Source organism: Boleophthalmus pectinirostris, unplaced genomic scaffold, assembly GCF_026225935.1.
Source record: "Boleophthalmus pectinirostris isolate CB_2022bp ecotype Guang Dong unplaced genomic scaffold, ASM2622593v1 HiC_scaffold_13, whole genome shotgun sequence".
NCBI lineage: Eukaryota > Metazoa > Chordata > Actinopteri > Gobiiformes > Gobiidae > Boleophthalmus > Boleophthalmus pectinirostris.
The window spans coordinates 27069420-27096797 of record NW_026571036.1 but is presented as its reverse complement, the minus strand read 5'-3'; the positions used below and the strand labels follow the sequence as shown (position 1 = coordinate 27096797).

Sequence of the window (27378 nt, the reverse complement as noted above, 5' to 3'; positions counted from 1 at the left end):
CATCTCCAAAGCTCAAAACGCTCTGTTCCACCTTGTGATGTCATGATGTTAGTAGTAGTTTTCAAATTACCTTTAGTTCAGTAGTTTAATTAATTTACATCTGCAGTTATCGAAAAATGATTTAAGTCGAGATGTGAGGAGTTTTAGAACGCAGTGGAGCACTTCCTGTATCACCACATGACATCACAAGGTGTTTGAGAGGAGAACTCAGCGTTAATGTGCAGCGTTTGTTCAACTCCAGGAAACGACATTAGAACAGATCAGAGTCATATGGGCCCTTTAACCTAAAAACTACTACTACAACTACGACTACTACCTCTGCAAAGTGTTTCTGGTCCAGTAGATTTGTGTAATAATCGGTGTGTGTGTGTGTGTGTGTGTGTGCGTACCTTATGTAAATGCAATCCCCACCAGGAGAACAAAGCTCTAATCGGCTTACAGCACAACTTTGTGATGTGGCGCACACACGGACCCGTATTTGCTTTTTCATTAGTGCGTTTTTGCGCTTCCTCTTTGTGAGTAATGTGCTGTAATCTCGCCTTCGCCCCCTGGTGGGTAATCGACGTGTTGCGGAGATGTTGTCTGACTAAAGTGAAATCAAAGATGACATTTGCTTTGCCTGGAGAAGAGAATGTGCCAGAGCGGAGAGAGAGAGAGAGAGAGAGAGAGGGAAGGACAGCGGAGGTGGAGTACAGTACAGGAGGATGGAGGGAGGTAGGGAGGAGGAGGAAGGATGGAGAGAGAGAGGGGGAAGGGAGGGAGGAGGGAGAGGGGAGAAGAGAGTGCACTTGACCAGAGTGAGTGGGATAGTGGAGGTGGAGTACAGTACAGGAGGATGGAGGGATGAGGAGGAGAGAGGGAGAGAGGAGGAGAGAGTGGGAGGAAGGATTGAGAGAGAGGTGGAAGGGAGAGAAGAGGAGGAGAGGAGCGAGGGAGAAGAGAGTGGATTAGAGAAGAGAGAGGGACAGCGGAGGTGGAGTACAGAACAGGAGGATGGGGGGAGGAGGAGAGAGAGAGAGGACGGAGGAGAGAGGAGGAGAGAGGAGAGATGAAGGACAGAGGAGGAGGAGGAGGAAGAATGGAGAGAGGAGGAGGGAGGAGAGAAGAAGAATAGAGTGTATTAGACCAGAAGGAGTGGGATATAAGGTGGAGGATGGAGGATGGAGGAGAGAGAGGGAGGAGAGAAAAGGAGGGGAGGGAAGAGAGAGGAGAGAGTGTCTAGACTTGATTGAGTGGAATAGTGGAGGTAGAGTGCAGAACAAGGGGGATGGAGGGATGGAGGGAGGAGAATGGGAAGAGAGAGAGAGAGGAAGGAGAGAAGAGGAGGGAGGGAGAAGAGAGTGCGCTAGAGCAGAGAGAGAAGGACAGCGGAGGTGGAGTACAGTACAGGGGAGAATGGAGGAGAGATGGAGGGAGGAGGGAGAAGGAGAGACAAGCCAGAGAAGAGAGGAGGAGGGAGGGAGGAGAGAATAGAGGGGAGGAGAGAGGGAGGAGGAGTAGGGTGGATAGAGAGAGAGGGAGGAGGGAGCGAGGGAGAGAGAGAGTAGACCTGAGTGAGCGGGATAATAGAGTACTGTTCAGGGGAGGATGGAGGGAGGAGAGGAGGAGAGAGGGAGCGGGATAGAAGGTGGAGTACAGTAGAGAGAGAGAGAGAGAAAGAGAGAGGAAGAGAAAGGAGGGAGAGAGAAGAGAGAGAGAGAAAGGAGGGAGAAGAGAGCACTAGAAAGAATGAGTGGGATAGTAGGTGGAGTACAGTACAAGGTGGACGAAGAAGGATAGAGGAAGGGAGGAGGAAGGAGGTAGGATGAAGAGAGGGAGTGTACAGGGAGTGGAGGAATGGAGGGAGGAGAGAATAGAGGGGAGGAGGGAGGGAGGAGAGTGGAAAGAGGGAGTTTACTAGACCAGAGTGAGTGGGATAGGAGGAGGAGTGCAGTATGGGGAGAGATGGAGAGGTAGAGAGAGAGAAAGAGAGAGAGAGAAAGAGAGAGAAGAGAGAGTGGGATAGTGGAGGTGGAGTTCAGTACAGGGGGAGATGGAGGGAGGAGAGAGGGATGAGAGGAGGAGGGACAGAGTGTACTAGTGTACCTGAGTGAGCGGCGGAGGGAGGGAGAAAAGAGAAAAGAGAGAGTGGTACAGTATGGGGGGGATGGAGGGAGGAGAGAGGAGGAAGGATAGAGGAGAGAGGGAGGGGGGAGTGAGGAAAGAGGAAAGAGAAGTGAGGAAAGAGGAGGGAGAAAAGAGGAAGGTGGAAAGAGGAGGGAGGAAAGAGAAAGGAGGAAAGAGGAGTGAGGAAAGACGAAAGAGAAGGGAGCAAAGAGGAAGGTGGAAAGAGGAAAGAGGAGGAAAGAGGAAAGAGGAGGAAGAGGAGGGAGGAAAGAGGAAGGTGAAGGGAGGAAAGAGGAGGGAGGAAGGAGAAGCGTGAGGAAAGAGGAGTGAGGAAAAAGGAGTGAGGAAAGAGGAGGGAGGAAAAAGGAGGGAGGAAAGAGAAGGGAGGAAAGAGGAAAGAGGAAGGTGGAAAGAGGAGGGAGGAAAGAGGAAGGTGGAAAGAGGAGTGAAGAAAGAGGAGGGAGGAAAGAGAAGTGAAGAAAAAGGAGGGAGGAAAGAGGAAGGTGGAAAGAGGAAAGAGGAGGGAGGAAGGAGAAGCGTGAGGAAAGAGGAGTGAGGAAAAAGGAGTGAGGAAAGAGGAGGGAGGAAAAAGGAGGGAGGAAAGAGGAGGGAGGAAAAAGGAGTGAGGAAAGAGGAGGGAGGAAAGGAGTGAGGAAAAGGAGGGAGGAAAGATGTCATGCCGTAACCTCACAAAGCACCTTGAAAAAATGAAATAACGACCTCATTTTTGTGTTTGTTTTTCAGCGCCGCGATCCTCGACGGCAAAATCTACGCCACCGGGGGCATCGTGAGCAGCGAGGGTCCCGCTCTGGGCAACATGGAGACCTTCGACCCCTGCACCAACCAATGGACCCTGGTACAGTCCCTGCCCTGCCCGCTGTTCCGGCACGGCTGCGTGGTCATCAAGAAGTACATCCAGAGCGGGTGACCCAACTCGAGCGCCGCTTTCACCGACGAAAACTCTAAAAAAAAGAAAAGAAAAAAAAACTCTAACCAGGAACCACCAGCCAGCCCCAGACCACAGGGACGGGACACAAGCGCTTCCGGAGAACTCTTGTACGCCCCCTGCTGTCCCATTCGGGGATAGGCCTGGAGAATGTACACTCAACGTCAGGGGAGGGGGAGAACTACGCCAGTGAAGTCACGTTCTGTGTTCATCCAAAGTACTGGGACTTGTTACTAAAAAGCGTTTTGTTGTTTTGTTTCATTGTTTAGAGCATAGTTGTTTTGGTCGATGTTGGTGTGTTGTTCGGACTAGACATGGGACGATAACGGAGAGGTTTAACGGGATTTGAGTTTGTGACGGGGATACTAGAAGACAATTAAAGGGCCCAGATTACGCCGTTTTCTGATTATAATGTTGTTTCTTCATCAAAAACAGACCTGGAGTTGGGTTTTGTTTCACTGTTTTGGTTGAGTTTCGTTTCTCAAACTGAAAACTCCACCTGGTTCCATGAAGTTAGAATCATTTTCAGCGCTGGAATGGATTGGAATCGCTCTCTGAATTAAAAGTAAAAGTCGCTGTTCACATGAAAACTACAACTTCATGACATCACAAGGTAAAACAGAGCATTTTGAGCTTTGGAGATGTAAACAGACTAATAATAAAGAGTTACTCAAACACATTGTTGGGCAAGTTACTTCAATGTGTTATTTATGACTTGTTGCGGTCACTTTAAAGTTATTAGTTACATTACAATATTACTGTATTTAAAATGACATTACAAGTGATACAGTTACTATTGCATCACTTTAAGTTACTCTCACCAAATAAGTGTTGCTGAACTTTTGCATCGTATCTGGACTGAAAAGAGGACTGAACCAGGTCTAAACCAGGACTAAACCAGGACTGAACCAGGTCTAAACCAGGACTAAACTAGAACTGAACCAGGACTAAACCAGGACTAAACTAGAACTGAACCAGGTCTAAACCAGGACTAAACCAGAACTGAACCAGGTCTAAACCAGGACTAAACTAGAACTGAACCAGGTCTAAACCAGGACTAAACCAGAACTGAACCAGGTCTAAACCAGGACTAAACTAGAACTGAACCAGGACTAAACCAGGACTGAACCAGGAACCAGGTCTAAACCAGGACTAAACTAGAACTGAACCAGGTCTAAACCAGGACTAAACTAGAACTGAACCAGGACTAAACCAGGACTAAACCAGAACTGAACCAGGACTAAACCAGGACTAAACCAGGTCTAAACCAGGACTGAACCAGGTCTAAACCAGGACTAAACCAGGACTGAACCAGAACTGAACCAGGATTAAACCAGGACTAAACCAGGACTAAACCAGGTCTGAACCAGGTCTAAACCAGGACTAAACCAGGACTAAACCAGGACTGAACCAAAACTGAACCAGGATTAAACCAGGACTAAACCAGGACTAAACCAGGACTATACCAGAACTGAACCAGGACTAAACCAGGACTAAACTAGAAATGAACCAGGTCTAAACCAGGACTAAACCAGGACTGAACCAGGACTGAACCAGGACTGAACCAGGACTGAACCAGGACTAAACCAGGTCAAAACTAGGACTAAACCAGGTCTGAACCAAGGACTGAACTAGAAAGAAAAAAAAAAAAAGCTAATTTGTATGAAGAAAAAGGAAAACCCACCACTTCAGTCCAGGATAAAAGCATTGTGACGCGTGTGACTCACATTTGTAACAAGTAAAATATGACATTTTTTCCCTCTAATGCCACATTTCTGTGTTACAGTAAAAAGCAACACAGTGTATTACAGGAATGAATTTCTTTTATAACACGTTACTCCCAACACAAACATGTGAATGAAACAAAACAACTCCAGGTCTGTTTTTGAGGAGGAAACAACATTCGAATACAAAAAATATATTTTTGCTCGGTGGCTGGAACTTCAGACTTGGTTGGTGTATTAAGGGTTCATCATCTCCTTGTCTCCATGGAAATGTTACCGATTTGCTGAAAATGTTTCACAGTACAGCATTATTAAACATTATTAATGCATATATTCAGTCAAAGTAGTCAAAAATACCACTTCTGAGCGGGGTCACCTCTCCACAGATCTGACCTGGTACTGGTGGCGTGACACTTGTCTCCATGAAAACGGATATGTCGAAATCCTGTCACAATATATCGAATCACAAGTTTCTTTGCTTAAATGCACGGTTTGATAGTAGCAGCAGCTTATAAACATCGGGAACTACATATCCCATGATTCATTTCAGTGCAAACAACATGAAGAAATACGTTTTTTACTTGAATTCTTGGGATTATAACAGAAATAATTCACACCAAAATCTTTAAGGTATTTTAAAAGCAAAAAAATCTATCTACAGTTATATCAGCCTCTTCAAAATATCGCAATAAAAATCGTACGAGAGATTTGAATATCGTTACATCCCCAATTACTGGTAATAACATCTCCATGGGAAATGTTACCTAATGCTCCTTTAATACACCAATCGAGTAAAACTTTGTGAGCTCCTCTTTAGTAGAACTTTTCAACTGTAAAAAAAAAAAATCTATTTAGAGTCTAGACCATAACACAAACATTAAATAAGCCATAAGAATTCACATTTACAAGTCTAAAAGTCTAAGGCGCAAAAAGGAAGTTTGATTTTTGAGTCGTTTTAATGAAACAGAAGCAGGATCTTTGTCATACTCTGTAGTTTTTTAGGAAACAGTAGGAAACATGACACATTTTGAAGTAGTCGAGTGGAATCTGAATCAGGTTCAAGTATAATTTTGTTTAAGGTTGTGGGACTTAACGAGGTATTTCTGCTTTCATTTTGTTAATGTATTTTTACACTAACTACCAGTCAAAAGTACCCAAAATACAAAGTAAAAGGTAGTAAAAATAAATAAAGTAAAAAATAGCAATGAATGAGACAGTGTGTCCAAAAAAACCCCCCAAAAAACAAAAAAACACAACAACTTTTGACTGCAAATGAAAAAAAAATAAATTCAATGAAACTGAGAGAAAAATGCATTTAAAATACAAAAATAAACACGACTAAAACTAACATTTGTAATTTTAAAGCTGCACTATGTAACGTTATGGTTGGGCGGGTCATTCATCTGCTTGTTTCTATGGATACGTCACTGCATTGCCTGAAATGTTCCACAGTGTGACATTAAACAGCTCTACTTTATATTTATTCAATTTTATAGCTCAAAAATACCTTAAAAAAAGCATTTTGACTGTGAGCGGGGTCGCCTCTCCATAGATCTGACCTGTAACTTGGTCTGGTTTGGTCTCCATGACGATAGAAAGGTTTTAAAGTCATACTGTGAAACATTCTAGACGACGCAACAACATCTCCATGAAGAAAAGCATTTGACAGACCCTCCACCAAAAAGTTACACAATGCAGCTTTAATGTAATAATATATTTTTATGTACATTTTTCATCTCCTTTTCAACTCAAGCGTTTTAACACTACAAATAACTACTCCAATTCCCAAATTTGACAAGATGTTGCCTTAGAAACGCGTGAATTCAAACCCTGCGTATTGTCCCATGCCTAGAGCTTTCCCTCTTCTTTAGCGCCCCCTGCAGGAGAGGCAGATTAAATAAAGACATGAAAAATCCTGTTTTCCTCATCCAGTTTTTACAAGTGGGAATTCCTCAGTGTTGTATTTTCCGAGCGGATGTGAACTCCCGATAACCTTTTACAAGTTTCTGGAACAAAATCAGGTCAGGCAGGATTTAAAATGCTGAAGAACCGTCCTATTTCTTGTTGCCTGAGTGAAATTTCATCTGTGTTTTATGATTTTTGGTTCATAGCGTCGTCCTCTGGGAATTTTTGGGAGGAATTTTTGGAAGCGAGCGCCTGGAAAAAGCACAAGAATCATTTGTGGCTAATATTTCCTGATTTTTTTCGTCTTATGTGTCAGATTCACCTATGTCTTGTTTTCTAGTCTCTCAACCCACACGTTTCTGGGTTGGTACTGTGTAAATACTGGAAGGAAATATGTATATTTTAAACCTGAAGATTGCGATTGTGTATAAATGTTTTTAGAAAAATCACAGTGCATAAGTTGGGTTCAAGGGTTGTCTGTAAATCTGTACTCAAAGGAATTAACAATGGTTATTACTGAAGCCTAATACATATACCTGAACATGACTCTGTGTCCTGTCGTTATTTTGGTTTTCATGCTACGGGGGATATTTGGAAAACAGATGTCAAACTTCCTTTGTTGACACTATCGCTGGGGGTGCTCTGAATGTATGTCTATGCCGGAATGTTTAGAAGTTACCATAGAGATACAATGCACACGTTAGCAAACACTGCCAAAAAGTATTAAGAAGTCACAAATGGTCTCACCGGTCGTAGTTCCAGTGAAGACAACAGATTGTGTTCAATTAAAGCTCAGATTAAAGGCTAATTTGATCAACAGCTTCACACAAAGCAGTGCTTACAGTTGGCAGAGACACACACAGGACAGAAGAGAACTGAGACCAAAGGCAAAGCTCTTGATTTACCGTCAATCTATGTTCCTCCCCTCACCTGTGGTCGTGAGCTCTGGGTAATCACAGAAAGAACGAGATCACAGATACAAGCAGCCGAAATGAGTTTCCTCTGCACGGTGGCTGGGCGCTCCCTTAGAGGCAGAGTGAGGAGCTCAGTCACAAGGGAGGAGCTCGGAGTAGAGGAGCAGCTGAGGGGAGCGCATCTGTTCTGATGGCTCCTGGGTGCCTCCCTCAGGAAGTGGAAGACCCTGGACACGCTGGAGGGACGATGTCTCTGGGCTGGCCTGGGAACACTTTGGGATCCCCTGGAGGAGCTGGAGAAAGTGTCTGGGGTGAAGGAAGTCTGGGAGACCCTGTTTAGACTGCTGCCTCCGCGACCTGGACCCCAGATAAGCTGAAGAAAATGGATGGCTGGATGGACACACAGGGCTGAGAAACAGCGTGGATTCCTGCAAAATGAACAATCAAAGCACCAAACGATCTATAAAACAAAGTTAGTTGGTGTACATTTTGTTCTCAATGTCTTCCACATTTCAGAGCCACGTGCTTCACAGGAGCAGCTGTGGTCCGACCATCCCAAGTTAATCCAGTGTTTTTTCATGATCCATGTTCTGATTTCAGTCCCTGCTGGATTCAAACAGAATGTAAAACTTTCCTGTTGAGTCAAACTTATATCCAGTTACTGCAAAGAGGAACCAAAGTTTTTGTAACACAGCAAAAAGACAAGATCTTTATTCAAGTTTATCACAGCAGTTTATTTAAGAAATACAGTAAATGTTTCATTTCAAATATAACTTACACTAATATAACAATTGCCAACAAGTGTGTTAAATACACAACCCCCCGAACAGAAGTCATCATATGAAAACTGGACTAAAGAAAGGTTTAAAAACAGGAAGAACAACAGAACAGAGGGACAGAGGCCTTCACTGCTGCATACTGGACTAGAGGCGTCTCCTACCAGACAAAAATTGGTGTTAGTCCAAAACTGGCTACTATTTAAAGCTCCTATATTACACACACACTCTTATGATCTTTAAGTCATGTTAGAATGTTGTTTCCTCCTCAAAAACAGACCTGGAGTTGTTTTGTTTCATTCACACGTCTGAGAAACTTATTATTAGTCTGTCTACACCTCCAAAGCTCAAAATGCTCAGTTCCACTTTGTGATGTCATGAAGTGGTAGTTTTCAAGTGAGCAGTTACCTTTTAATTTTTGTTCAGTTCAGAGTGACAATTCCAGAGTCGAAATTAGATGATGCAAATGATTGCAGTGAAGGTGTCTGGATTTAAAACACACCGTGGAACGCTTACTGTATCACCACATGACATCACAAGTTGGAACAGAGTATTTTCAGTTCGAGAGAAGAAGAGAAGAACATGTGTGACTGAAACAAAACACAACAACTCCAGGCGTGTTTGTGACGAGGAAACGTTCTAACATAAATCAGAAAACGGTGTAATACGGGAACTTTAAACACGCAGAAAGGAAGATCACAATTAATGACAAAAACTACCCATATTATCAAATCAAGCTCATTAAAAACGGCAGAAGAGACGAGTATGAAGAACGTTAAGAAGTGTCTCTTTAAGTCCGCCACAGTCTGTAACCAAGACAACGAAATCAAAATAAATAGAAAGGCTGATATAGGGTAGATATGAGTTGATCCTGAGACGCTTATGTAAACCCTTTATTCCCCTTTAAAACAAAACCTGCTACACAAATGCTACCAATATTAAAACAGGATAAAAATAAGGACGCGTGATGTTAAAGCTGCACTGCGGAACTTTCGCGGCGGAGGCTCCGTCGGACGCTTTTCTCCGTGGAGGTTTTATCGCTTTTTTTGAGCTGTAAAACCACCCGTAATTTAATAAACGTAACGTCGAGCTGTGGAGCGTTCCAGGCTTGGCGGCGGCGTATCCACAGAAACGAGCGAAAGACGAACCGCCGACGGAAAAGCTCCGCAGCGCAGCTTTAACCGAATTTACAAAACCACAAAAAATAATCTTCCATTGACAATAAATAAAGATGAGATGATTTTTAAGGTATGAAGAAAGGCGTTGGGGGCAAGCAGGTAACGCTCGTGGCACAGGTGTTGAGGTACAAATTGAAATCAAAATCTGGCTCTTGAAATGCAAAAAAGTACTTCCAAAATTACTGCAAGAAGTAGATATATTTGACCAACAGTATTTGAGAAAAGTTGTACCCAAGTTTGAGATCGTCTGAGGTAGCGTTGGCGTAGTCTTTCCGCTGTAATCCAAGTGCCAACCTGCCAGAATCCTTTTGCATATGCTTCTGAATCATTTCACCTGCGAAAAAAAAGGTAAAATACGCACCACAATTTTTGAACGTTCGGGAAAAAGATGGCATTTTTTTGAAACCAAACGAAACAATGCCGCAATTTTGTTACATAAAACATCAACGTACAACTTACAAACTCATTATAATGCTTGGTGAATATTGTTACGTGAAGGGCACTGCCTAGGATGGCCTTGATCGAACGCAAAAAACAAACCAAAAAAAAGTTAAATGAGACTATAAAAAGTACAAACTGACTTCCAACATAATACAAAATTGCTGAGAACACCTTGAAAACAGTAGTTGTCAAAAAAAAATACTTGGCATGAGAACTTACTTTTGCATATGAAAACTCAACAGAAACGCTGGTGGAGTTCGGAGTGGCGTTTGACGAAGTGTGAGACGATTTTTGTGAATTTAAAGCTTCACTACGTCGCTTTTCTGGTAGAAAGGCGAGGGTACGGGCAGGGTACGCCACCTGTTGGTCTCTATGGTTGGACGTCGTTGGGTTTGCTTGGAATTTTCCACAGTATGGCATTAAACGTCAATGTGTGTACATCAATGAAGATCGATTTTATTTTTTGTTTATTATTTGTTCATATGGCTCTGTTTGAATGTTTTATTTGTTTTTTATTATGTTTTTTATTGTATTAAAGTGTAGATTTGTTCTCTCTTTTATTAAACGTGCTATAAAAATAAAGGGGTTGGAACCATTAAGCCAAATTACGGGTTAAATCTGCGGAGTGGCAAGTCCGATCGCAGTAAAAACGCATGATTTTAAAGGCATTTCTGACCAATAAATGTAACATAAATTGGGTTTTTTGAGTTCTAAAACCACTTGTAATTGGATATATGTAAAGTAGAGCTGCTTTAATGTCACACTGCGGAACATTCCAGGCAAAGCAAGCAACGAAATCTCCATGGAGACAAGCAGATTGCAGACCTCGAAACAGAAAAGCTACATAGTGAACCTTTGTACTCCTAAAATGACAAAAGGGGACCCAAATAATTATGTACACCTAGTTTTTTTTATATACTTTTTGCTTCATGACTGTAGCAGTACTTGTAGTAGTAGAAATAGTAGTAGTAATTAACCCATCGTAGAGCCTGTCCAGTGCCGTACGAGGCTAACTTAACGAACTTCTAAATAAAACGTCTAATATTTGAGTCATTTCTTTTGAGGTTTTGGTAAAAATAAGGCACACTCTAGGCAGTGCAAACTACTTCGTTCCAATCTGTACTGCTTCCAGCTCCTCTGTGGGGTGTGGATGAGAATCTCAGCTTGAGTGAAGGGACAACATTCATACTGTGAGTGGAGAGCGCTACACTAGCTGTCCAGGGCGCACCATCTGCTAGGCTAATTCACTATAGCCCCTTCTATATCTACGCGAGCTCCCAGAATCCTTTGTACAACAGGTTACTGCTAAATTTAAAGGCGCAGTCCGGGATTTTGTTCGAACTTCATTGTACAACATTTCTAATGTAGGGTTCGATGATGTTGCTTTGCCTGGAATGTTCCGCAGTATGGCATTAAACCTTTCTATCTTCAACCAGAGCGAGTTACAGGTTAGATCTGTGGAGAGGCGACTCCGCTCACAGTAACGATACCTGTTTTTCTCTGTATTTTTTAGCTGTAAATTCACATGTAATTGAATAAATGTAGAGTAGATCTGTTTAAAGTCATACTGTGGAACATTCCAGGCAGTGCAATGACATCTCCATAGAAACAAGCAGGTGACGGACCCCTCAACCAAAAAGTTACACAGCGCACAGTAGGAAGCTGAAGAAATTTGGGGTTAAAGACAGGAGCAATGAATAATATTTAACTACACAGCCCGAGAAGATTTCAAAATCTGAAAACTTTGAACTAATTCAAATTGTGTAAAGATGCTATTTCAGTTTTAGTTCAGCTGGTGAATACTGCAAAATACATGTCCTATATTTCTTGGACATAATCTAACAATAGGAGTTACAGGAAATATTTGTAAAATGCGTCACAAAGTATGAAGTGCTAAAAACCTAGAACCTGCACTTTATATCTCAACTCTAGATTAATGTTAGAATGTTGTTCCCTCCTCAAAAACAGGCCTGGAGTTGTATTTTGTTTCATTCACACATGTTTGAGTATCACTTTATTCTTAGGGATATAACAATACCCAAATCTTTCAGTACGATATTTTCACCGTATACCGTATTTTCCACACTATAAGGCGCTCTGGATTATAAGGCGCACTGTCATTGAATGGTCTATTTTCGAACTGTTTTCACAAATAAACCGCACCGAACTATAAACGAAACACAACAGTTGGATGGGTCAGTTTGTTTGGCGCATTCACGGTGACTCTCACATTGCACTCGCTTTTTCGGTTTGTTCCTCCGTTCTGTTCCTCGTCGGCGTGGAGTGATGAGTGTGTCTGTGGGTGTTTTTCGTTGTGCGGTCGCTGTCTGCGACACATGGAGTGTGTTTGTGTGTTCTGCGGGAGGTGCAGCTTTGTAGTTTACTGAAGTCGTGCTGGGACACCCGAGTGGATTCGTGTATAGGGCGCTCTGGATTGTGGGGTGCACAGTTGTTTCTTGATGGGGTTGGAGGCTTAGGAGAGCATCCTATAGTACAGAAAATACGGTACATCTCAAGGTACGATATTTATTGTGATAATTTGTGAATATGCAATTTTCCTCTTAAAATGCATTGATACAACAGAACTAAGATTTCACAGCCCTTATAACATTTATTTCTTCATGTAGTCTGCCCTGAAACGGACCAAAGGATCATGGTCTATGCAGTTCCCTCGTTTTTTTTTTTATTTAAGCAAAGAAACTTGTAATTTGATATATTGTGATGGTCCACGATATTATTGTGAGACTTTTGACGAGGCATTATCACGATATTTCGGTTATTGTTACATCCCAGTTTATTATTAGTCTGTTTACATCTCGAAACCTCAAAACGATCTGTTCCAACTTGTACTTTTAGTTCGGTAGAGATCGACAATTCCAGGTCTGAAATGATAAAAAAAAAATGATTCTAGTGAAGGTGTAAGGAGTTTAAAAACACAGTGGAGCACTTCCTGGATTACAACATGACATCACAGTGTTTTCTGTTCGAGAGAGGAACTCAAAATAAATCTGCAGGTTTGTGAGTTAAACATGTGAATGAAACAAAACACAACTCCAGGTCTGTTTGTGATGAGGAAACAACATTAGAACAGATCAGAAAACAGTAATAATTTTATAGATGTGAAGGTGAGCTTGTTCTTATCACGAAAAAGTATTTTGTTGGATCGCTCCGGTCTACTTAACCGCATTTTCTACATTTCCTACAACAATCAAAGTACTTCACAAAACACTGGTCCGCACCTTTAAGAAACCACCACCTCCTTCAATCTTCTATGCCACACCCTTTAGTCTAAAACCTCATCAACTCTAGCCCTGGGTGAGAAGAATTTCCAACTACTACTATTTAAAACCCACCGAAACTGGCCTAAGTGAGATTTTCCGCATGTCTAGTGTCATTCCCATCATGATCTGTGCCCATAAGTTCTGCTGGTGAGGATCTGTGTGGTTTTAGATGCACCGTCTGTCAATGTTACAATACATGGATCACGTAAAAAGATGTTATGAGCAGCTGATATGACATCTTCACTCGCTCTGTTGGTTTTCGCAAGTTTAAAAGCGCGCTGTGGAACTTTTCTATGAGGAGATAGAATTGCTTTGCGGGGAATGTTTCATAGTATGGCTTTTAAGACTTTATTTGAGTCGTAGAGATTGTTTTTTTGACTTGTATTTTTTCAGTTGTAACAGCAGTAAAACTTCTGTCAATGGAAATGAGGAGGAAACAGAAAAAGGCCAAGTTACAGGTCAGATCTGCAGAGAGGCGATCCAGCTCAAGGTAAGAACGCATGTTTTTTCAAGTTTTTTTTGCGCAGTTAAATAAATCTGTAATTGAAAATATAAAAGAGAGATAAGTTAAAGCTCTAAATTTGACGCTTCTGAGCTTGTTTCCTCCTCAAAAACAGACCTGGAGTTGTGTTTCGTTTCATTCACACACGTTTGAGTAACTCTTTGTTATTAGTCTGTCTATTTCTCTAGCACCTCCTGTATTTCCACATGACATCACAGGGTGGAACAGGGTGTTGTCTGTTTGAGAGACGCATCAACAGGCAGAGTTTGCGTGTTGAATGAAACAAAAAAACAACTCCGGGTCTGTTTGTGATGACGAAACAACATTAAAAAAAAATCAGAGTCATTTGCCACACTTTGGAACATTCCAGACAAAGCAGTGACATCTCCGAGCGAGTGACAGACCGACCACCAGAAAAGTTACACAGCGCACCTTTAAATCAGTGTTTTGTTTTGATAGTAGTCCCAAGAGCAGCATGGAGTAAGAAAGTTAGCACCCGTTAAAGCACCAGGGGGTGGAGCATTGCAAGGAACCATCCGAGGAACCAGTTGTAGTTTGGTTTTTTTCGTTGTCGTGTACGGTAACGTAGAGTGTGGTCTGGCTAAGTTCCTGAGACGATAGCTAGCACCGTTAAAATGTCTCTTGTCGTTGAGATTTGAGCCTTGTTGTCATGGAAACCGCAGGAGGAGGCAGGCAGGCTGACGGGTTTGGGAGGATGAGGCGTGGTCCCGAGCTTCCCCTGATCCAAACTCTGGAATCTGTCACAGGAATGTATCAAAATGCTGGATTCGGGATTCCATGTCCTGCAAGACAAAGAGATGGGAAAACAAAACATTAGAAATATTTACGGGTAGAGTAGAGAGCAGAGGTTTCATCATCACATTTTGAAATAAATTAAATGTTACCGTGTTTAACAATTACAAACAGATCAAATAATTCATGATTTTCAGCTGTTCGACTGTTAAAGGCACCATTTTGAAGACTAGAGTACAAATTATGAGTAACTGTATTCAGTTACAGTTACTGTTTCAGTGAGTGGTAATTGGGTTACAGTTACTTTGTTGAAATAAATGGATTACACAGAGGTATTTTCCTGTTTTCATATTTTGGGCTATATCCTTTTTTTTTTTCTTTTTTCTCCAGGTCTTAACTAGGTCTAAACTAGGTCTAAACCAGGTCTAAACCAGGTCTAAACCAGGTCTAAACCAGGTCTAAACCCAGGTCTAAACCCAGGTCTAAACCAGGACTAAACCAGGACTAAAACAGGACTAAAACCAGGTCTAAACCCAGGTCTAAACCCAGGTCTAAACTAGGTCTAAACCAGGACTAAACCCAGGTCCAAACCAGGACTAAACCAGGACTACCAGGACTAAAACAGGACTAAAAGGACTAAAACAGGACTAAAACCAGGTCTAAACCAGGTCCAAACCAGGTCTAAACCAGGACTAAACCAGGTCTAAAACCAGGTCTAAACCAGATCTAAACCAGGACTAAGCAAAGACTAAACCAGGACTAAACCATGTCTCAAACAGGATTTAACAGGACTAAATCATGCTGCACGGACCATGGCTCCTCCTCTTCTATCAATAATATTTTTAATACAGTTAAGTAAAGTCTGGGCTTTTTATTTTCTTTTAGCCGACAAAACTTCTTATGTTACGATTTCCTAGTCTTTGCTTCTCTACGGCAAATCAAGTAATCAAAAGTATTCAGATTACATTGCTCACTTTAAGTAATTTAATGGATTACGTTACAAACTACATTTTGGGGTATGTAATCTGTAATTTGTAGGGGAATACATTTTAAAAGTCACCTTCCCAACACTGGCCATTATCTATACTTTCATCAGTGTATACCCAGGTTTGACTACTCCAAATTTAAGACTTTTTTAAGACCTTTTTAAGACACTTAAATGAAAATTAAGACCAACATCGCACCTATTATGCGGACAAAAAACCCCAAATCCAATTCTAATAATAGCCATTACTCACTGCTTTAAATAACAAAAAAATACTTTTATTACAAAATCTCATTCAGAACTCATTTATAGTAGTATGCATTGCTTGTAAAATGGCCAAAAAATAATTTATAACATTCTAACAAGATAAACTAAGTATTGTTAACGCATACTCCAAATTAGATGTTCGTTTACATTACGTGATTTCATGTTTTTCTTTTTTTTCCTCCCTCCATTTAACATTGTGCTGCAGCCCGGGTGAGTAAACAAAAAAATAAAACTAATAAAATTTAAGGCCTTTATGAAAAAAATAAGACCTGGACAACATAATTTAAAACTTTTTAAGGGCTTAATTTAGGAACATGAAATTTAAGACCTTTTTAAGACTTTTAAGACCCTGCAGCTGCCCTGTTCATGGCTAATTCAGTCATGCCAAGTTATATACAGGGGCGTCGGGCTGGGGGGGTTAAATGTACCGTTTACCCAGGGCTCAGAACAAGGAGGGGCCCTTCACAACATCTGTAATAAGAAACTGTCATATAGAGAACATGTAATGTGGGCCTACCAAGACGATTTGTAGTCAGGGCCCAGAATTTTGTACTACTCCCCTGTTTATACAAATTTATCGGGAAAACATTAGAGGCTTCAGAATTTATTTGTGTAATTAATTCCATGTTTCTGAGCCTGTCAATTCAAAATAATAAAAAAGAGTTCACTGGTTTCAGCTTCCTGTTTAAAAAGTGTCATTTTGAGGACTTTGGACCATTGAAGATTGTTGTTATTCTTTTGTTTTGAATTATTATTCATTTCTCTGACAACAGTGCTAATTTTTTCATGTCCTTGTCCTGCAAGACAAAAAGAGGAGAAAACAAAACATGTCATTATAAATGTGTATTGGTAAAAAAACAGAGGTGTCATTATCGCTTTTTGCAATAAATGACATGCTACTGTGTGAAGCAGACAAAATAATGAATGGTTTTCAGTTCACTGTTCTAGCACCTGATAATTGGGGAAGAGCCGTGTCCATAGGGCGACCCCCACACTACGCCCTAGAACACACTGCACACCGACTTCACTCAATGTCAGTGTAAAAACGGCATGTTTTGGATGCATATTTTTAGATTGAATTAAAAGTGAATGAGGTGGTCACAGAGCCATCACTGGCACACATATGGAGCAGTTGGTGCTACGCACAGATGCTCTGCAAAAGTATAGGGCGTGTATCCCCTTCAAAATACATAGACAGCACACATTTGTTGTTGTTTTTGTGCATTTACCATCAGCACGTGTTCCTGGGGGAGTTATTGTGCTTTTAATTTGTGCTTTCAAATTTAAAATCCTTGAGTTTGCCGTGTTCAAACTGTACAGACAATAAATACAAGCCTAGTCAACTAGTAAGTTTCACTGTAGAGGTGTTACAAGTAGAGGTGTGTAAAAATATAAAAATATCGATAAATCGTATTGTTTAATGTGATGATACAGTATCGATACCATGGGCTGCTGTATCGATATGTCACCAAGAGTATTTTTTGATGTATTTTACTAAATTATGTTGTTGTGGCACGAAGGTCTAAGTTTTTTGTTTTTTGTTTTTTGTTTCCAAAATTAGGCTCTATGTTCCCACATTTCCTTTATCATCAATTTGCATCAGATTGTAACCCCATTCTCCAGCAGCAGTTGACTACAGATGTAATGCAGAGGTCATGGTACAAAAGCTCCTAGATTGAAATGACTCTGAATAATCTTTTTAAATGCTTGACTTAAGAGTTTAATTTTGAGAAAAATCTTAGAAATAAGAAAAATCTTAGAAAGAAGGGAACATAGGGCTTAACATTGTGTTTCATTCTCACTTTACAAAAGAAGTGGTTTAACAAAGACTTTCAGTATCACAGCCATAATTTAGCCTTTATTTTTTATTGAACTGTATCCGAATTGATTTGAAATATATCGTACTGAATCGAAAAAGCACTGTATCGAGATATGTATCATATCGTAGCCTATGTATCGAGGTATGTATCGTATCAGACACTTGATAACAGCCCTAGTTACAAGTGTCTAAATTGTGCCAGTCAAGTCTGATCGTCTTCCACATTGACAAACACAGAGGGAGTGCTGCGCTCGTACGTCCTGCTGGAGCTGTCAGTGTGGTCATCCTCACACTGACATACAGCTGTGGATCTCACACACGTACACACTGAAGAGTATAGTTTATATATAGTTTAGGGCCTAAAAGTTACACTGTGCACCTTTCTGTCAGGTCATTTTTCAACATTACGTTAAAAGGTCTTGTATTTTCCAGACTCTATAAAAACAAACATTCAAATCAGAATAGAAAAGGTAATTACATTTAATTAATTACATTTCCTCTAGTGTTGTGTGCCTTCATTTACAGTTACACCTGAGATTAACTGCATTGTGTTCTGAGAGCTTAATAAATACTGTGTGATTAAGCCTCGGATCGCTACACGAAAAGCTGACGTAGCATCTCGCGCCTGTGCAATAACAATTTAATATCACTCCTGGAATTTCCCGTAGTAAACAAAAGCTGAGAACGGAGTGATGAATGGAGGAAAATAAAGAGGAGAGAAGGAAGGATGAGATTCCCAGTGTGAAAACAGCGGAGTTTGACACTGAGTAAACGAGAGTGGGGCCGCCGAAGGAGAGACAGAGGGGAGATGGATGAGAGGAGGAGGTAAAACGTGATGAATGCCTTTGAGAAGCAGCTCCTGTGTCTCTCTCTCCGTGTGTGTGTGTGTGTGTGTGTGTAGTCATCTGAGAGAAGAGTCACCAGTAACACAAAGAGGAGTGAAAGAGATTTAACTACCCACACAACACAAGAGACAGGTTTAGTGTGGGGTCTAGTGTTGGCATGATACTAACATAGAATTAAATAAAAATACATTTCTATATTAAAGAATTCATACTTCACACTACTGGGAGTGTTCTACATGTATCTCTAATGGTGAGATGTTCAGGAGTTACCATGGTGACACAATACACACATTAGCAAATAGTGTCAGAGAAGTTTTAAGATTGTATGAGAGAGGAAAAAAAATGATTTAAGCAGCACATTTTCAGGAGTCCGTGATAAGTCTGAGTTTTCATGGTCCTGCTCAGGAGTTCGATTTTCAACAAAAAGGTGAAAGTAACTAACTGAAGAAAAAAAAAAAGATCTCAACTGTCGTATTTCCAACTAAATTAGCTCTTTCTGGTCAGATTGTGAAAAAATAAAGCACAGATTAAAGGGACAGCTCGGAATTTTGGACATAGGACCTCATTTTGTTGGAGACATGTGGAGACACTTTTTGAAATATTCAATCCAGTCCAATTCAGTCCAGCCACTAAAAACAGTCTTACCCACTCCACAAAACACCTGACGCAAATCTATTATTACACCAGACTGTCCATGTGTCAACAGAATAATTTTAGTAAAACCAACCTTGCATTTGAAGGATTTATGTCTGAGCAGCAGCAGCGAGTTGTACTTCCTGATAGAAAGTTTGGCAGCGGCGGATTGATAATAGAAAATAGTCCCTCAACATGTGATGATTCATGTGATGCAAGGTTAATTTTATTTCAAATATTATTCTATCAACACAGACATTCACATGGACAGGACACATGGTGTAATAATAGATTTGTTTCGGGTGTTTTGTGGAGTGGGTAAGACTGTATTAGTGGCAGGAGAACTATGGCCATTGACATGCACTAGTCTAGCACGGGCGACCTCTGCAAATACAAGGACTGGATTGAATATTTCAAAAAGTGTCTCCACACGTCTCCAACAAAATGAGGTCCTATGTCCAAAATTCTGAACTGTCCCTTTTAAGTCTAATGAAAACAGGGTTATAGAGCACACCGTACTTCAAATTTTGGGGTTCTTTCTTTCTCTTTCTCTTCACTAGTTCAGAAACAGAACCAATGGGCGTTATGACAGCATTATCACTAAAATAACGGAACACAAAACATCCACACAGAACGGCAGCGGCACCTCGATACGGTCGAGTATGAACTTTTGTGGCCTAAACAGATCTTTCTCCAGCAAAACATAGAATCCTTCTGATGCTTTCTCAACCCCAAGTGCGCAAAACTGTCATCTTTCAACGTTTGCGCAAAGCCATACAGCATCCCCATGCAGGGAAAACAGGTGGCACAATGAACGAACAAACAAAAAAATTAAACAGGATTTACATTACAATCTACAATTTTTTCACATGTACCCCATTTTTCATCTGGTTACACTAATAAAGCCTCAGACGAAGCAGATCCTACAGTTAGCGTCCAACACAAAGTATCACTAGACTCGATACTCAATACCGATTCTGACTCTGCAATGACAATATAAAAAACACTGTCTTTAGACCATAGAACGTCATTAATGCCAAACTGTTTTAAGCAGCACAATAACATCAACATGGGACACAGCTTAAGGACACAAGAAAAGGCACTGTTCATTAGGTGTGTGCAAAAATATAAAAAAATATCAATATATCATATCTTTTAACGTGATGATACAGTATCGGTATCATGGGCTGCTGTATCAAGTATAGTAAGTATATAGTAAGAGTATTTTTTGATATTTTACTAAATGATTTTGTTTACAGCTACAGTTTTGTTGTTTGTTTAGAGGAAAGAAACTTGTTTATGCGACACATTTGACATTTTCACTTTTTCAATTCAACTCAATCTTTATTAAGAACACATGATATCTGGTTCATAGTATTAAAAAGACAATAGTAAGAATAAAAAGTTAAATACAGTGCATGTTATAATGTAAACAGACAAGAGCGCCAGTGTCTCCACAGCTCAGAGGTGAATCTGACAGAGCTCCTCACAGGACACACTAGAGCTTCAATGATTCAATTACTCAGATTCATGGCTCTACACATAAATGAATAAATACAACACCTGATTATGACAGCACAGGGTCTCACATCACAATTTACAAACATTTCACTGGCGCTACAAAACCTTGGCACTTTCAGTAATATTCTCAAAGAGTCGTTACACACCACTGTCAAACTGCAAACTCTTTTTCTTATAGTTGTAACAAAGATGCGCAGTATACAAGGGTGAGCAAAAACATTTAAAAAGTGCAATTTTGACATGACTGGAGCACATGGAGAACTTGCGGACAAGCATATTGACCTGACCATAAAGCTCACACTGCTGCATTTACATGTCTCTATCATCTGAGAGGTCACTGGTGACATAAAGCCCAAGATATTTGACCTCATCTGTGAGTTGGAGGGCACTCCCGCACAGAGAGAAAACAGGAAAGGATAGCTTTTTGTCCTCGTTTGTTTTGATGATTAAAATGTTTGTGTTTCATATGAACTTTGCACAAGAAGTGGTTTAACAAAGACTTTTACTATCACAGCCATCATTTAGCCTTTATTTTTTATTAAACCGTATCGTATCAATTTGAAATATGTCGTATCGAATCAAAAGTGCACTGTATCGAGATATGTATCGTATCATGGCCTGTGTATCAAAGTGTGTATCGTATCAGCAACTAATGATACCCAGCCCTACTGTTCATTGGACTCCTGCAAATAAAGGTTATAGCAGCAAATATCGGTCTTTTTATCACACCCTACGATACAATACAGAAAAGTTTTATTAAAATTCGTGTCTTGTCAATGAAACGTCACATTAAGTTTGAGCTCTCAGTCATCGCCTGTTCGTCATCTGTCTGTCTGAATGAGGAGCACCACTTAGAATGTCACTCTGTCACCAACATATTTACATAAGTATTTGGGAAATTTGCAATAAAAACTTTTACATTTCCCCCTGTAATTAGCTTCATAGTTAGTGCAGCAATTATTTGGGGAAATTAGAGATATAAAAACCGGAAAACAAGCCATTTGCCAGTACTAATTAGACCAAATGAGTAACAAGTGAGATACTAAAAGCTCATTTATGCTCTACATTCTAGACGCATACAGATACACTGGAGGTTCTGTCCGTCATTTGGTCCATTATTAAGATTATTATTATTTATTTATTTATATTTAAAAAAAGGACAGTGCACAGAAAACATTAAACTCTGCTCTATGCCAGATTTAACTACAAGCTACTTTCCATCTGCAGTCCTTGGGCGGGTTCAAAATACCTTGAGGAAACTGTTTACGTTTGACCAACTCTACCAAAATTCATTTATTCTAATTTCCATAAATACAAGATTTCAAATTCATCGTTATCTGCTACAAATTTCATTGACATCAATATCCTCTAAAATGTACATTTACCGAATTATACCAAGTAATACCAGAACTAAAACCAGGACTCAAACCAGAACTAAAACCAGGACTAAACCAGAACTAAAACCAGGACTAAATCAGGACTAAAACAGATCTAAAACCAGGTCTAAACCAGGACTAAAGCAGGTCTAAACCATTTCTAAACCAGGTCTAAACCAGGACTAAAACCAGGACTAAAACAGGATTTAACCAGGACTAAACCACGCCGCGCCCCTCCTGGTCTGCGAAAGTGTCACACATAAAACTGGTCCGTGGTGCAAAAAAGGTTGGGGACAAGGGCTCTAAAATACAATTCATCAACAACATGATCATCAAGACAAATGTCATAATTCAAACACAACACATTTTCACCTACACAAGACATCTACAGCACAATCAGTCAGAATTTTTAAACGTTTGAAGAAGTCTCCGTCTCTTCAGAACTGAGCAGTACGTGACTTGACCACTGGGGGCAGTAGTAAACACAACTCGATAAAAAGTGACTAGAACCAGCTGCAAAACAAACAACTCCCTCACTTAATTTTTCTTGGGTTTTTTTCCCAACAGAACCTGCTGTGGATTTGTATATTTGTTGCTGATCAATTCTCAAACCAACGTTAGCGCCCTCTTGTGGTTGATTAAGAGAACACAGCCTTGGCATTAGAAATGTTTGGAAGTGTAAATGCAGTGATAGTTTTTACGGATCTATTTATGTACAACAGTGGAGCATAAATGAGATGTTACTGCTTTGTCTGGAATGTTTCACAGTATGGCATTAAACCTTTTTATGTTCATGGAGACCAAACCGGACCAGAACCAGAAGTTACAGGTCAGATCTGTGGAGAATGCCTGTTTTTATACATATTTTTGAGCTGTAAAAGCACCTGTAATTAAATAAATGTAAGGCAGAGCTGTTTAATGTCATACTGTGGAACATTCTAGACAGAGCAATGACATATCAATAGAAAAAGGCAGGTGACGGACCCCCAACCAAAATGTTACACAGTGCACCTTTAAATCCAAATAAAAGTACAACATGTTATAATAATTAAATAATAAAACCACAGCTAAATGGGTTTACCAAATGTACTTTTCCATTGGACGTGACATTGGATTCAATTAAATGTTACTGTTGTAAAAGATTTCCACAAATGTAGTTTTATTGCAAAACGGAAATATAATGACTACTTGCAATGACAGAATGTGTGTTATTAAACCAATTTGAAGGATTTTTTTTCCCCCACAAACTTTTAAATTGTTTACAAAAATGTGGGTAAGTCTCAAAAGAACAGAACAGTCTGGTTTTACTACTTCTATAATTGGTTCACGGTAATCTGCACACACTGAAAGAAGAAACTAGTGCTTTTAATATTTAATTACACATTTGTGATTTTAAATGGACACAAAAAAAGGGCAGTGTACTGGATTTTCCCAATGTATTTGAGTAAAATGTGTCCCAGTACACATATATTGTAGAAGGTCAAAAAAAAGTCTGTGTTCTATCTGCGTCTAATTAGACAGTTCGATTATCAGGAAGTGCACGTTCAGCATGCTAATTTGTGACATTCATTTTCGCTTTACCATGACAGCAAAACTCCACTCTGGTCTCTGAAACCCACTGCAGAAAATAATTACAATGCTCTGAACGCATAAGATAAGTGAGATATAAATTTGGATGACTTCAAATGTTTACAATGAACTAGTTTTCACGTTTTTAAGTAAAAATCCAGTACAGGACATTTAAACTGGAAAGGCTGTAATGATTTTGCCAATATAATTATTTCTTCTTCAGCAAGAACGCATGTTTTTGTTGAGAAATGTTCAATAAATTAACACCTGTGATTGAACACAAGATATGTTTATGTGTGTTTATTCCAATACAGTGGAACTTTCTAAACTAAGCGATAAGATCTCCACGGAGACAAGAATGTATCATAACGCATCTTTAAAAGGGTCCATATTACCGTATTTTCCGCACTATAGGGCACTCTAGATTATTGAATTGAATGGTCTATTTTTGAACTTTTTTCACAAATAAACCGCACCGGACTATAAGGCGCATTAAACGAAACACAACAGTTGGATGGGTGAGTGGTTTTGTTTGTTTGTGGCGTTCACGGTGACTCTGGGCTTTGTTCAGTTGTGGCGTGTAGGGAGGGTGCTGTCTGGGACCGCTGGATTGTCGGCGTGTTTGCAGTGACTCAGTTGTTCAGTTGTGTTTAGAAGTGGCACATTGCACTCGCTTTTTCGGTTCGTTCCTCCGTTTCGTTCCTCGTCGGCGTGGAGTGATGAGAGTGTCTGTGGGTGTTTTTCACTGCGCGGTGTTTGCGTGCACTCCGGGTGGTGCGGCTTTGTAGTTTTCTGAAGTCGTGTTGGGACACCCGAGTGGATTCGTGTATAGGGCGCTCTGGATTGTGGGCGTGCAGTCATTTTTTGATGGGGTTGGAGGCTTATGAGAGCACCTTATAGTGTGGAAAATACGGTAAACTGGAAAGGCTGTAATGATTTTGCCAATATAATTATTTCTTCTTCAGCAAGAATGCATGGTTTTGTGGAGAAATTATAGTCAATAAATTAAAACACCTGTGATTGAATACACAAGTAATTGAACACAAGATAGGCATGTTTATTCCAATATAATGGAACTTTCTAAACTAAGCAATCAGATGTCCATGGAGACAAGAATGTAGCATACACTCCTCCAGAAAAGTTACATAACACACCTTTAAAAGGGCTCACATTACGCTATTTTTTAAAATCTATATTATAATGTTATTTCCTCATCAAAAACAGACCTGGAGCTGTGTTTTGTTTCATTCACACGTTTAACACACAAAAACTGCAGATTTAAGTTATTCTGTCAAATAGAAAACACTCTGTACCACCTTGTGATGTCATGTGGTGATACAGGAAGTGCTCCACTGTGTTTTTATACTCCACACACCTTCTCTAGAATCATTTGGATCACTTCAGACCCGGAATTGCCCATTGATACTCAAACAAAAGGTAAAAAGTAAAAGGTTAAGTTAAAATATTAATTAAAAACTACCACTTCACGACATCACAAGATGGATCAGAGCATTTTAAGCTTTGGAGATGTAAACAGACCATTAACAAAGGATTACTCAAACATGAATGAAACGTGTGAATGAAAGAAAAACACAATTAAAGGTCTGTTTTTGAGGAGATAACATTCTAACATGACTAAAATCGCAGTCAATTTTTGCATAATATAGGACCATTAAGAACGTTTATACTTGCTGTAATGTTTTGTTTTGTCTTGTCATTAAGTATTTCAGAGTTGTAATTCTATTCATTCAGTTCTATTTTCTACCTGCAGCACTCAGCATTTTAAGGTCACACGCCGAGTTTGACACAACCATTGGCCCAAACTTCACCGTCTCCATTACAGCTTCAATTAGGCACTTAGCACGTTAGCAAGCGCCCACAGGTATTAGCAGCAGGTCAGTAGCAGTAAAAATCACCAAGCGCCGAGGTGTAGGTGAATAAAAACACAACTAATTTAAAAAGTGCCTGAAAGCTCTGACTCTTCAGTTGCTGTGTGACGCGACTACGGTTTTAAAGGACATTCCAGTTCACATTTAAACCTGCTTCTGGTCACTTTGGGATTAACGTTTCACATTTTCGAACTTAAAATAATGTTTGTGTTTGGAAAAGAGACACCTCCATTTTCCAGTTAGGCGTGTAGATGTTTGAGCGCCCTCTGCTGACAACAATGGGAATGAACAATGGGAGAAAGTATTACACAATTTTCTGATCTATGTTATATTATTTCCTAATCAAAAACATATCCAGAGTTGTGTTTTGTTTCTTCCACACAGGTTTAACACACAAATCTTGCATATTCAGGTTGAGTTCTCTGTTCCACCATATGATGTCGTGTGGTAATACTTATATGACTCCATTGTGTTTTTTAAACACATACACCATCACTAGTATCATTTGGATAATGTTAGCCCTAGAATTACAAATTTCTGCATGACTAAAAGTGTAAAAAGTAGGGATGGGCATTCGATAAAATTTTCTTAATCGATCGTCAGGAGAATTTAACGATTGATTATCATTAACATTTTTATATTAAAATTATCATCATTATTATTACTATCTGCACTACTAATCTGCATAAATAAATTCAACTTTACAACAAATAAACCGTAACCACTCTAGAGCCACATCAGCCCGTTTGCAGTGATTGCAGTTTTGCGCAACTCTCTTAAAACCACATGGCTAATTTGCATAAAATAAGCAAAGGAAAAAAAAACAGCTCTTGGGCGGCATGACTCTGTGGACCATATTTGTGTTTGTCAGAACTTTTTCCCACTGGACGCCGAAACATATGTGCAGCTTTGTGCACATGGCCTCACACTTTTCCCGACCGGAACGGAAAGCATGGAATTTCTTGTACAAGTCATCGTTAAATACGCATTTGCGCTTCGGCACGTTGCAGACTGACCGACTGTTTGTGTTTGCTCGCTCCTTCTGAGTGCAGAGAGTTACTTGTATGGACCTGTTTGGTCACGCTACGCACAGCAACCTACATTCGGGTTGTCGATTAAAATGAACATGATCGATGAAATTCTTAATGATCAATTATCGATTCATCAACTAATCGTGCCCATCCCTAGTAAAAAGTTGCTATTAATTTGAAAACTACCGCTTCGTGACATCACAAGGTGCAGCTGAGCATTTTGAGCTTAGGAGATGTAGACACTAGACAGATGTAATAGATGTAAGAGGTGAAACACAACACAACTCTTAGTGTGTTTTTTATGAGATAACAACTTTTAACACAGCTCACAAGAGTTGATTTTCCATAACATACAAAGTCATATCTTAGTTGTGAATACAGTTTGACATCTCCATGTGGCCAGGCCTGGTGATGGACACCTATGAGTGGATGTCTCGCTTAAGGACACAACAAAACGCGCTGTTCATTAGGAGTATGCAAAAATATCAAAATATTAATATATCGTGTCATTTAATGTGATGATACAGTATTGATATTGTGGACTGCTGTATGGATATATCACCGAGAGCATTTATTGGTATATTTTACTCAATTATTTTGTTACAGCTATAGTTTTGTTGTTTGCTCAGAGAAAGGAAACTCGTTTATGCGTCACATTTGACATTTTCACTGTTTTGATAATTAAAATGTTTTGTGTTTCAAATGAACTTTATACATGACACAAGAGTGGATTTTACATAACATACAAAGTCATATCTTAGTTGTGAATACAATTTGACGGTTCAGTGAGTTCGGTGATGGTTTATGGGCTTAAAAACTGCACAGGAGAAGTCTGGATTTTTACCTATGACGCAACTATTCGGGTAAAATGCAAACTGATCATTTATGAGTGCTCAGGGGGAAAAAATGCATTAACC

At 39.9% G+C, this 27378-nt stretch overlaps 2 protein-coding genes across 2 annotated transcripts in view; one reads left to right on the top strand and one right to left on the bottom strand.

The window, feature by feature from the left end:
• The window catches only part of LOC110154500 (kelch-like protein 29), a 798906-nt gene extending 795791 nt beyond the window's left edge, over nt 1–3115 (top strand). Inside the window, exon 18 of the mRNA XM_055149662.1 lies at nt 2851–3115. Within this exon, the coding sequence (XP_055005637.1) occupies nt 2851–3034 (184 nt within the window). The 3' untranslated portion in view covers nt 3035–3115. The remainder of the gene's footprint in view (nt 1–2850) is intronic.
• Nucleotides 3116–8304: 5189 nt separating this feature from the next.
• atad2b (ATPase family AAA domain containing 2B) overlaps nt 8305–27378 on the bottom strand; it is a 184747-nt gene continuing 165673 nt past the window's right edge. Inside the window, 1 exon segment of the mRNA XM_055149307.1 lies at nt 8305–14576. Within this exon segment, the coding sequence (XP_055005282.1) occupies nt 14535–14576 (42 nt within the window). The 3' untranslated portion in view covers nt 8305–14534.